This window comes from Ipomoea triloba, chromosome 12, assembly GCF_003576645.1.
Source record: "Ipomoea triloba cultivar NCNSP0323 chromosome 12, ASM357664v1".
Classification (NCBI taxonomy): domain Eukaryota; kingdom Viridiplantae; phylum Streptophyta; class Magnoliopsida; order Solanales; family Convolvulaceae; genus Ipomoea; species Ipomoea triloba.
This window is the reverse complement of record NC_044927.1, coordinates 21,730,449-21,743,737: the sequence shown is the minus strand read 5'-3', so window position 1 is coordinate 21,743,737 and position 13,289 is coordinate 21,730,449. Positions and strand designations below refer to the sequence as shown.

General features: G+C 41.0%; 2 protein-coding genes across 2 annotated transcripts; both read right to left on the bottom strand.

Moving 5' to 3' along the window:
* Nucleotides 1-7,739: 7,739 nt before the first annotated feature.
* On the bottom strand, nt 7,740-8,849 carry LOC115999526 (uncharacterized protein K02A2.6-like). Its single transcript, XM_031239372.1, has one exon. It carries the CDS (start codon nt 8,847-8,849, stop codon nt 7,740-7,742), a length of 1,110 nt encoding a protein of 369 aa, XP_031095232.1.
* A 2,531-nt stretch (nt 8,850-11,380) lies between these two features.
* LOC115999525 lies at nt 11,381-12,238 on the bottom strand. Its single transcript, XM_031239371.1, has one exon. The coding sequence runs from the start codon at nt 12,236-12,238 to the stop codon at nt 11,381-11,383; it is 858 nt and encodes a 285-aa protein (XP_031095231.1).
* Between the last annotated feature and the right edge of the window lie 1,051 nt (nt 12,239-13,289).

Below are 13,289 nucleotides of genomic sequence, written 5' to 3'. Positions count from 1 at the left end.
TTTTTGTTGGAGATAAGAATGAAAGAGATGGAGGCATGCATGGTGGGCAGTATATGGACGTGAATTAGATGAATTGGTAGGGAATAATGTAGACATGCAACAAGTAGTTCACGACCTGCGCCCAACATACGGTTCAATGTTCTTGTCGTCCTTTTGATGGCAACTTCTTGCATGATCATCAACTCTACTTCTATAAATTATTTAATATGTTCATGTGTATACATATGCATACTATATATAGAGTAAAGAGATGTTTTTATGTTTAAAGAATATTATATTCGACAATTACTTTCTATATAAAAATGTACCGTTTATTCTGAGTAAAACACGTCTTGTGACTCATAGCCAGATAAACCAGTTTAGGTGTAGACAACTATTACAGGGAGTCAAATTTAGAACCTTATAATTATCTAGTAACCTGTTTGACTAGCTCATCTGGGGTGACCTCCACTATTTTATTAACAGTTTTTGATTTACAACAGGATATTATATGACGTATAAGTTAGAAGAGCTAGCTACTATAATATAGAAAATATGTATAAGTTAACCGCGTAACTATATTATAAAATTATTATGATATTAGCTTAATCCACCAATTAAGGTGGAAAGCAGAAGAGGCACTCTACTGAGATAGTGACAATTTTTTTTTTTCAATATCAAATAGATACAAGGGCCATTACAACAACATAAGAGTCAGGCAGCCTAGATAGTTTTTTATTGTGTCTTCTTGCAAATAGAAGTCTTTGCTAAAATGGTTGTTAAATATGTGTAATAATATATACAATGAAGTATTATATACTGTAGTATTTTCCTTCTTTCTTCCTTGATGTTTTCAAAGTTTATCCTATCCTACACTACATATAATCTTTAAATTTAAGACCAATTAAGAACACAACTTTGTCATGTATTATATTTTTTTTAAAAAAAGTTTAATGTTGCTGTTATTGTTATATTATTATTATATTTAAAAGAGAGTTAGAATTACAGGGTGTAGAGAAAATAATGATGAATTGCAATTATGATGATATGACGATAAAGGACCGATTTTTGAAAGTAGAATAGTCATTGAAGGATTTGATGTAGATAGCCTAACAACTAACTAGAGTTAAATACAATAATTGCTAAATCAACGGACAAAATCTTCACCAAATCAATTAACGCAACAAATACTTCTCATATATAACGAAATATTTACTGTGTCATATACTAATGTTGATATGTTAAAAAGAAATATGGGACAGTTTTAAAGAAAAATTATGTGAGTTGTGTTTAGTAACTAGAGAAATGAGTAATTTTTATTAAAAAGAATTTAAAATTGTAGAAATTAAAAACTGAAAAATGAACTATTGTTTATTGAAACCATTTTTCAGAATTGAGATACGGAGATTGTTCTTCATTTTTCTAGATTTTAGAAAATCCATTTAACCAATTCTCTAAATTTGGAGATATGGAGAAAGACATAAACATGAAGAGTTTACACTTCAATCTTTTGCAACAACATTTCAAACCTTTTTATCGTTAGAGAAATGGGGAATTGAGAAATGGTTACTTTTCTCCCATTTCTCAAATTCCTAGACACAATTACACAAATGCCTGCATATATAATGAGAACAAGGCCATCCTATAAAAGTGAGGATTAATATTATCTACCCATCAGAGTTCATCAATTGTTGAGGATTTTAGTATTAAAGAAAAAAAGATCAATTTTATAATTATTAAAAACTTTTTACAAAGGCTTTTCTCAATATATATGTGTGGGAGGGTTCAAGCATCAAAGAGTAAACAGTTGGCTCCGTTGAGTCTCGAACCCACTCCCATCATCCATGTGGGAGTGTTAACCGGGACACCGGATGCCACTAGACTACAAGGTCTTTGGCATTTCATGGAATAATTAATGATTCATTAATTTGGGTAGATTATACCATGAAATACGTTCTTACTTGAACTCTCCCATATATATATATAGTCCGGTATCAAGTGAAAAGAGGCGCCAAGCTAAAACATGTGAAGAGATCTGGAAACCTGTAATATAACCGTGTGTATCTCATGAACAAAACTTATGCACTTTAAAGTTAGAAAAAATTATCAAAATCTCAACGTATTTTGTTTTAAATTTCTCTTTATATATTTAGGGGCGATGATCTGGACCAAATCAAGAGTTGAGATTTTGTCTCATTTTTTACCTAGACGACTATATGTGTGTGCGTGTGAAATTATTTGTTTTTGGATTCAAACTATAATAAATTACTTTTTTGCCCTAGGACACTAGTATAGTGAATGAGAAGACTTCTTCCCGCAATAGGTGATAGTTCAATCCCTACCACAAATATGGGGGGTTTGGGTTTTGGTCCTTTTAGTTGTGCTCACTATGCGCAAAAATGTAACTTCTCCACTCTCACTCTACCTCAACTCCCACGCTCACACATGCACGCGTGCGCGCACACTGAGAGACGTGTGTGTATGTGTGTGTGTGTGTGTATATATATATATATATATATATAATAATCAAGGATATGTATGAAGTCAAATTCCCTTATCCATAAAGCAGAATAATATACTATGGCCGCTTAAGGGTCAAAGGGTCAGATTTTTCAAATTCACTCTTAATTAGCTATTAACTACTTATTATTAAAGCCTACTATGACCTAATAAGAATTTGTCTAACCAATGCATTGAATTTTAGCACGCTGCCAAAGACCAATCCATATATATTCCAATATAATATTTTTCAAAACCATTAATGAATTCTATAAACGAAGTAATTCATGAAATATATAATATTTTATAATCCGACATAAAACACATACCTCAAAATTGTACAAAAGTTACAAATTAAATGTGCTGCTAGAATTTAACAATCTTCAGTCAAATTTTAACTCAATTGCAAGTAACAATGATTGTCAAGACCTTGTGGTCTAGTGGCATCCGGTTGCACCCCATGTTGGAGGGGGCAGGTTCGAGCCTCAGTGGAGGCGATGCTGACTGTTTGTGCTTCAGTAGGTTGAGAAATTAGTTTATCAACAGATACTATATTGTAACTGAGTCAGTAGTACTCAAAAAAAAAAAACAATGATTGTCAAGACAATAGGACTTGCAATCTCCTCGTTACATTAATGTTATATAAATTCTTACTTGTTTATTCCGTGAATATATGCACACGCGCGCATGTGATATAAGATTATAAATCTGTAATTATTATTTCGCGGTGAATAATAATGGTCACGATATAAATAATGAAAATATTGTCCTCATTAGCTAGCTAGCTAGCTAGCATAATCAAGTTGTTAGCCAAGTTAGGTGCTATATGGTACGTTGCATATACAGCATGCAGCACAAGCTTCCACTGAAGAGTGACCCCATGACATATAAAATCCAGGATAATATTGCGTAAGCCAACCGGACATTATATATATTGCATGGCATGTAAAACTAGGACTGCACCAACTACTTTGTATTATGGTATACATTATAAATCATTTAATTTTATAATGTATTAATATATGTACTTTATTTATTATTATATTATTGACCCTCAGCTCTCTCAGTACGTACAGCACCAACCCACCAAGAAACGGCCACAAAACATCCTTAGGTTGACGTCAGGGGTTCATAATATAAATTGTGTATATGTACGTGTAGGTTTAGGTATTGTTGTTTTTGTTTTTGTTTTTTATTTTATTTTGTAGGTTGTCGAGAGGGGTATAAAGGTAAATTGGTGGGCGGCGGAGAAAGCTTTGTAATATAGTACAGGACCCCACCTAACTTTATCAGGCAAATTAAAGTTGGGAGGGGATAAAAGTGAGGCAGGTCCACGCACGTGCTTTGCGCGTGGGGTGCTCCACCACTATGTGATGGCAGCTTCAGCTTCTTCCCACTAATTTTTTCTGGGTTCCAAATTACCAATATACGTTTATGATTTTTTTTTTTTATAGAGTTACGTAGATGTCATTGAATTACAAGTTATTTGGCATAATATTTTAAATTAATGGATAGTAGACATTTTTTTTATAACTCAAGTTTTTTAACTCCTTCAAACTATATTTTAAACCTCATGAACCTGCTCCTAGACTTATGAAGAGGTAAACTGAACGAATCTAATTTATAGACTCAACCCCAAACTTTACACTTTTGTCCACATGGAAGGGTGTGTTTGGTTCGTATATGAGAATCAGAATCGGAATGGGTATCAAATACTTGGTAATGGTAATGAGTGTTGGTGAAAGTATTTTGTATGTTTGGTAGCAGGGTGGAATGTGAATGATTATTAATTGTTGGGGAAAAGGATGAGGAATGGAAATGAAACCCTTATTTTATTAGGGAATGCGTTTTGCAATTAATGGGTAATCAAAATCCATAGTAGTGTTCTAAAAACCTGTCAACCAAACAATAACAATGACTTTGATACTCATTCCTGGTAGTTAAACCTGTCAACCAAACACATCCGAAAGTTAACCCAAACCCTTGATGTTCAAGACTTAGTTTTTTATTTTTAAATTATATCATAATGGTTTGACTCAATTTTTGAATTCTTTTGGTAGTTTTTTTTTTTTTTTTTTTTTTTTTTCAAAATACTATGAAAACTCTTATTTCCTACTCCAACTCTCAAATTGTTGATGAGAACACTTTTTATAAAANTTTTTTTTTTTTTTTTTTTTTTTTTTGCAAAATACTATGAAAACTCTTATTTCCTACTCCAACTCTCAAATTGTTGATGAGAACACTTTTTATAAAACCCATATGATGAAAATAGTCTATCATTATTTGACACATCAAGATCGGAGCAAATGTGAGGGAGTAACATTTAAGAGTATCCTATTTTCTACTCTCACTCACAAACTTCTTTCTGTAATTGATCAGTAGTCTTTTTTTTTCCTGTAAAAATTACAAAAAATCAATAAATAATAATTAGGGTTTTTAGTTAGTTGTTAGATTTGTAAATTAATTCACTATAATCTTGTGATTAATAGTGGCTCCTATTCAGTATACACCTACGAAAATAAGTTGTTAGCGCTCATAACTCTTTTAGGGGAATTTATTTATTGGAATTTTAAGGAATTTCATATTAAAAAAAAAAAGTTAAACATCATTACCATTGTCATTTACAAATAATTGCTCATGATGTGACAAAAAATCGCATCACAAATATGTAATAACCATCCAAAAATGTAATTATTACATCACATACATACAATTGTCACAATAGCAAGTGACTGGTTGTGAATGGTAAATGTAGTGGCGTATAACATATATAATATTTTAAAAAATAATTAATTGGCAATAAAATAGTACAATGAGAGAAAAAAAGAAAAGCATAGATTTAGACAACTAGAAAGGGTGCGTGTGTTATGTTGAAATAATTGCAATATTTTAAAATTAGATTTGAAATATAAATTAAATTTTGTCATTTACTTTCCTTATATTATAGGTAGCCGATTGAAAACAATGTAGGAGTGCAATTGCTATCTGACATTGAACAAGAAGCATTGGGAATCTATAGAAAATATAATGTAAATAATATTGATATTCATATAATCAAATTATTATTATTATTATTATTATTATTATTATTATTATTATTATTGAATGGTCTGAATATATATTTCTAGTGATTTTATTGGGTTTAAATAATTTATTATAAATTGACAAGACGATCATGAATTTTCATATGGACTAAACACGAGTTGCCACTTTATAATTTATGTGAGAATATTTCAACATATAAATACTGCATACTATTATAATTGGTAAATTAAAAAGCCCTTTAAGTCGTTAAAATAGTAATAACTTATAAATTATTTTTACTCAAAGTGTACTTTCAAGTTTCAAGTAGCGGTTGTGAGTTTTTCCATAAATCAAAGACAAAATTAAAGACTTATAACTAGAAATTCGTCAATCACCAACCACTTGTTTTACTAATAAATGTCCTTACTAATAAATGTCCTAGGGCTTAGTATAGTGGTTTGTCACCTGACTAGATGTCACGACTAAAGGCGGTAGTGTAATGCTCGAATCTCACTCGAAACATGAATGATAAAAGTCCTAGGATGATGGAAGGTGTGGATTAGATCCCTTGTGTGCGCATGAAGACTAGGGTCTGACTGGTTGGTTGATTGCACTACTCGCGATTTACCTCTACGGCTCTACAGTGGCTCTAGGTCGGGGCGGACGAGGTCATGTGAGCTTAGCTAAGATTATTCCGCCGAAGTTAGGATCACCTAAGTATAAACAAAAATGACACAAATTAGTAAAATTGTTAACTTCTTCAATCATTGCCTAAGGTGATTGAAAATCTAAAAACCTTATAAAAACCTAAATTCTAGCCACTTTTTCAATGATCATGATGATGGAAAGTGTGGATTAGATCCCTTGTATGCGCATGGAGACTATGGTTTAACCGGTGGGTTTCTTGCGACACTCACAATTTACCTCTACAGTGATTTTAGGAACGTGATCTTGCGGATTTAAGATTAATTTGAAAAAGTTAGGATCACTTAAGTATTAAAAAAAAAAGGGACATAAATTAGTAAAATTGTTAACTTCTTCAATCACCAATAAAGGTGGTCGAAAAGTTTAGAAACCTTAGGTCTTCCCCAAAAGAAGGTTTGTGTGAGTTTTTTCAGACCTCAAAATGAATGAAGAGTGTTTTAACAAATGGGAAGAGGTGATTTTGGGCTGTTTTTTTCTCCTACAAGCTTGGTGATAGCGTTAATGTAAACGGGGTTTACGATTACGCTACGGATACGTGTGTTACGGGTGGTGAGGAATGTCGCTTGGCTGGTCAGACGGTCGGTCTACCGGTCAACGACTGAGCGGTTCGAAGCTATATCGCTCTGCGGGTGACGAACATTGATAAAGAGTAAGTAGGAGAAAGATGAGCAAATCGCAAGTGTATTAGTGTAGTACTGATGAGTTCTCTATCTCCAAGTGAGGGGAGTGATCCCCCTATTTATACTAAGCAGGTCACGTGAGTACTCAACAGATGGCATGCGGATGGTCTGACGTGTCATGTCGGCATTGGTCACATCGAACAGTCGCTCTGCAGGATCTCCGTGACGTTTAGGTGCTCGAGGTGGCAGATCAATTACTCACAAAATGCCATCACTTGTCGCCTCGAGCATTGCAAACGATTAGAAACTTCGGGGAGCTCGAATGATTCCTGTAGGTCGGAATCTCCTAGCTCCCTAGTAGGCTGCCCGTAGGGTGGCAATAATTCGCCCGTAGGGCGGCAGTAAGTCAACCGTAGGGTGGCAGCGGGTCACCCGTAGGGCGGTAATAGGCCGACCAAGTGGTTGCTGACGAAGTGTAGAGTGATCGATGCGGATCGGCCAAGTGGTTGTTGGCGCGTAGAGTGATCGATGCGGACCGACCGAGTGGTTGTTGACGAAGTGTAGAGTGGTCGATGCGGATCGGCCAAGTGGTTGTCAAGTAGGGTAGCAAAGTGCACGGTCCGCCTAGTCCAATTGCGTATTTACCCATCACGAGTCCCCCACTTCTTGAATCCGCAAGAATTATCGGGTTCGAGAAGTGAAAGTGTTTTCTCGCCATTTTCTTCGGTCGGCTACATCATGGACAATCTTTTCTCATGTCGGTCTACAATTTCCTTCTCCATGCAACATGCCATCATCTTTGGGTTTCCATATACTAGAGCAATCCCATATTTCCTCAAGCCCATTACTTCACCCAAGGCCCATCTTTTTTCAAGGCCCATTCTTTTCCCTATAAATACCCCTTTTCCCTTCTCATTTTTCCTTAACCATTTTCTCACTCTTCAANTCCGTACCTTGCATCTCATCATTCTCTTCCGGATCGTAATTTTTCTCCCGAGTGGTAGGGAGCCATGCTTCGATTGGGACTCTTGCCTCGAATCCATACGTCAGGGAGAAAGGTGTCTCATTCGTTGCCCGACGCGGGGTGGTCCGGTACGTCCAAAGAACATACGAAAGCTCATCAACCCAGCCTCGACCCGCAGTTTGCAATTTCTTTTTCAATCCATCCAAGATCGTCCGGTTGGTGTTCTCCACTTGACCATTTGCTTGCGGGTAAGCTACGGCCACCCGGGTATGCCTTATGCCCAAATGAGCCATGAAGTTCTTAAATGGCCGGCTGTCAAATTGTGTCCCGTTGTCTGTGATCAATTGAACAGGTACCCCGAAACGAGTAATCACATTTTTCCAAAGGAACTTTTGACACTGTTGAGAAGTGATAGTTGCCAGCGCCTTTGCTTCCACCCACTTGGTGAAGTAGTCGATCGCCACGATCACATACTTTTTGCGTCCAACTGCCATTGGGAATGCTCCGATCAGGTCCACTCCCCACCTCGCAAATGGTATTACTTCGCTGACGGGTTGATAGTAGGTGGCTGGTCGACCGGGTAACTTGTGAAATTCTTGGCAAGTGGCGCATCGTCGAACATACTGCTCGCAATCCAAGTTGATCGAAGGCCAGTAGTAACCCATCAGAATGATCTTTTGCGCGAGTGTTCTCGGTCCTTGATGGGCAGAACAGATCCCCTCATGAACTTCTTCCATCACAATTTTCGCCTCGTCGCTGGTTAAGCACCGAAGAAGCGGTCCACCATATGATCTTTTGTAGAGTCTATCATCGACCAATTGGAAGCGCGGTGCCCTCAACTTAACTTTCTTTGCCAGGGAGGAGTCGTCAGGTAGAGTGCCGTTGGCGATGTAATTCTTCAAGTCGTACATCCAGTCTGGCTCGCCTATCTCAACCGGTCGGACCTCTATGACGTCAATGCTTGGCGCTCCGATTTCTTCAATGCGTGCGATCTTGGACACGTATTCAGGAGCTTCTTGAGTCAACTTGGAGTGCATGTCAGCGTCCGTGTTCTCCATCCTTGGTATTTGGATCAGCTCGTATTTTTTGAATTGTTGTAATAGTTCGAGCGCAATATCCTTGTACTATATCATCCGGTCCTCCTTTGCATCGATCGTGCTGGATAGCTGTCCGATTATCAGCCGGGAGTCTGATCGTGCCCTTAACCGTTCGGCCTTCATCTGCTTAGCCAGTCGCAACCCATCGATGAGCGCCTCGTATTCTGCTTCGTTGTTGGTAGGTTGGAATTTGAAAATCAAGGCTTGATAAATCTTGAAGCCCTCAGGGGAGGTGAGCACAATTCCACCCCCACATCCCTTTTTGCTTGACGACCCATCAGTAGAAACTTCCCACCACGATTCTTCCAGTGCAGTCGGTCGGTCGGGTTCTGGGTCGCGTGCGGTGCACTCGACAATGAAATCAACCAATGCTTGACCCTTGATGGCAGGACGGGGATTATACTCAATCGCGAACTGGGTGAGCATCATAGCCCATTTGATTAGTCACCCTGACGATGTTGGATTCCTGAGGATCGTTCCCAACGGTTGATCGGTTAGCACTACTATCGGGTGAGCCTGGAAGTAGGCTGCAAGTCTTCTGGCTGTTACCCAGAGCGCCAACGATGTCTTCTCAAATTTAGTGTACCTCAGCTCCGGTCCTTGAAGAGCTTTGCTCACGTAGTAGATCGGCTTCTGGATTCCCTTGTTTTCTTCACGGACGAGTACGGAGCTGACCGCTCGGTCGGACACAGCCAAATAAACGAACAAGACCTCATCTTTCTCTGGCTTCGAGAGGACTGGTGCGGAGCTCAAGTACACCTTCAAATCTTCAAAAGCCGATTGACACGCCGACGTCCACTCAAAGCCATTCGATTTTTTCAAAATCTGAAAGAACGGTAGAGACTTTTCGGCTGACTTGGATAGGAAACGGCTAAGCGCTGCTAGTCGACCGGTCAGTCGCTGAACATCCTTGACTGATCGGGGGGGTTGCATCTCCATTATCGATCTGGCATACGGGGTTTGGATCGGTCCCCCGGCCCGTCATCATGAACCCCAAGAATTTTCCCGTCTGAACAGCAAAAGTACACTTACTTGGGTTCAGACGCAGGTTGAAAGTTTCCATCACCTTGAATGCCCGGGCAAGATCGGTAGGATGAGTTTCCTTCAGTCGACTCTTGATGAGCATGTCATCCACATATGCTTCCATAGTCGATCCAAGCAATCCTTTAAACAGCTTGTTCACCATCCTTTGGTATGTAGCTCCGGAGTTCCGCAGACCAAATGCCATTACCACGTAGCAAAACACTCCGTCCGGAGTGATGAAAGCAGTCTTCTCTTCATCTTCTTTGCTCATGAAGATTTGATGGTATCCTTTGAATGCGTCCATGAAACTTAGCAGCTCACACCCGGCTGTTTCATCAACCATCTGGTCGGGATTTGGTAAGGGATATGGATCCTTCGGACAAGCTTTGTTCAAATCGGTGTAGTCAATGCACATTCTCCATGTTGGCGGTTTAGGCGCAAGGACTACGTTGGCTAACCATTCCGGGTAGAGGACCTCTCGGACGTGCCCTACCGCCAAGAGGGTGGCGGTCTCCTTTTTCACGAATTCCCTTCTTTCACTCGACAGGTGCCTTTTCTTTTGCTTGACCGGTTTCGAACCTGGCTGGATTGATAAGCGGTGGCAAATNGGTTTGGCTCGATCCCCCGTCCCGTCATCATGAACCCCAAGAATTTTCCCGTCTGAACAGCAAAAGTACACTTACTTGGGTTCAGACGCAGGTTGAAAGTTTCCATCACCTTGAATGCCCGGGCAAGATCGGTAGGATGAGTTTCCTTCAGTCGACTCTTGATGAGCATGTCATCCACATATGCTTCCATAGTCGATCCAAGCAATCCTTTAAACAGCTTGTTCACCATCCTTTGGTATGTAGCTCCGGAGTTCCGCAGACCAAATGCCATTACCACGTAGCAAAACACTCCGTCCGGAGTGATGAAAGCAGTCTTCTCTTCATCTTCTTTGCTCATGAAGATTTGATGGTATCCTTTGAATGCGTCCATGAAACTTAGCAGCTCACACCCGGCTGTTTCATCAACCATCTGGTCGGGATTTGGTAAGGGATATGGATCCTTCGGACAAGCTTTGTTCAAATCGGTGTAGTCAATGCACATTCTCCATGTTGGCGGTTTAGGCGCAAGGACTACGTTGGCTAACCATTCCGGGTAGAGGACCTCTCGGACGTGCCCTACCGCCAAGAGGGTGGCGGTCTCCTTTTTCACGAATTCCCTTCTTTCACTCGACAGGTGCCTTTTCTTTTGCTTGACCGGTTTCGAACCTGGCTGGATTGATAAGCGGTGGCAAATGACAGATCGATCAACCCCGGGCATGTCTTCCGGTCCCCAAGCAAAAACATTTTTGTATCTCTGCAACACTCCAACGATGTCTTCACGTAGGTCGACAGGGAGTCCTCGACCGATCTTGACTACTATCTCGGGTCGGTCGGAGTCAAGTATGATTTCTTCCAATTCTGAGGCAGGTTGTGGTTTTTCCTTCAGCTCTCCATGGTCGACCTGCTAGGATATGGTGTGAATCCTGCTTTCCTCCCGGTCCGACTGCTTGACCGCTCGCACGTAGCATTGCCGAGCAGCACGTTGGTCTCCTCAGGCCACTCCAATCCCATTAGGTGAACAGCAGCTGCGCGAGTGATGCCTGGTCGTCCAAGTATGGCGTTGTGAACACACTTCAATTTCACTACCACAAAGTCCATGGTAGTCTTCAATACGTTCGGTTGGCTGCCCAACTCCACGTCCAAGCGGATGACTCCCTCTACTTCTATGGAGTCGCCCGTGAAACCAGACAGCGGGGTCCGAACTTCTATGGAGTCGCCCGTGAAACCAGACAGCGGGGTCCGAATGGGGGTTAACCGATCGGTGGACAAACCTAATTGTGTAAAGACATCAAAGTATAAAATGTTCACCGAGCTCCCTGTGTCAACCAGCACCCGCTGGACATCCGTTCCGCTGACATCTAGTGTGATGACGAGCGGGTCATTTTGGGCTTCCCCATGGAGTGGTAGATCATCGTCAGTGAAAGATATTGGCTCTGTACGCTTCTTCTTCTCTCGGGGCTCCGAGTGGATCGTCCCAACGTATAAGTTCCTCGCCCACTGCTTCCTTTGGCGCGAAGAATCACCTCCTTCAGGGCCCCCGTAGATGACGTGGATCACTGGTTTCTTTCCGACCGCCTTCTCGTCAGTTGACCCGGGTGGGACGAATGCCTTGTTGTTCTTTCCGGGATTCCTTTTCCACACATTCCTCTCCGTTTTTCCTTTGTTTCTATCCCCCTTCATCACAAATTGCCCCAACTCTCCATTCTGAATGAGTTGTTCAATGAGTATGCGCAAGGCCATGCACTCCGAAGTATTGTGTCCTTTGACTCTGTGGAAAGCACAATACTTGCTCTTGTCCTCCCCTTCAGGTACCGGTTCTAGCAGGTGGATCAGGTTGCATTGCTCGGCAAACTACAAAACTTCCACCAGGGGTCTGTTCAACGGAGTGAAACGTGGTACGTCATCTGGTCGATTGTGTTGTTTGACGTGTTTGAACGGTGGTTTATTTTTCCTCTGATCATAGCCTCTGTCCCGATTGGCCGGCTGCTCATCACGTCTCTTTGCCATGTTGGCTTCGGTGGCGTCTGCATGATGTTTAGCTCTGGTGATGGCCTCCTCATAGGTTCGGGGGGGATTAACTATGAGGTCGTAGTAGAGCGCCCCAGAACACAGTGATGCAAGGAGGGCTTGGATTGCCACCTGGTCCTCCATTGGTTCAACCTCATCAACCTCACGTTCCCATCTGAATAAGAAAGTAGACAACGGTTCTCCCACGACCTGATTTACCTTGTTCAGGCAGGTGTAAGATTTCTTTCTCGATTTACTTGCAGCGAAGCGCTTTACGAACTTATCGGCCAGCTGGCCGAAATTTCTGATCGACCCCCGCTCTAAATCCTTGAACCATTCGGCCGCCTTACCGACTAAGGTGGCGAAGAAAGCTCTGCAAATAACCGCATCGCTTACTCCCAACATCAGCATGTTGCCATAATACATGTCGATATGCTCTTGCGGGTCGTACCGCCCGGAATAAGTGTGGGCCAACGGGATCTGGAGGTCCTGCGGGTAGTGGGCATTCATGATGTCGTCCGTAAAGGGGGTGGCAATTAGCGGGCATGATGGTTCTTTTCTCGCCCCGACTTTCTCGCGAAGTTCTTGTTGCAAACGATCTATTCTTTCCTGCATCCTGGCCATTTGGCTGCGGGGACTATCTTCTTCATCGGGTCGCCTCTCTTCCCTAGCCGGTCGATCGTCTACTCGACTAGTCCGCCGATCACGTACTCGACCGACCGGTCGTGCCCTTCTATCAGCTGAACGGGCGCCCCCATATTGTGCACTTCCAGTGCTGCTTTCT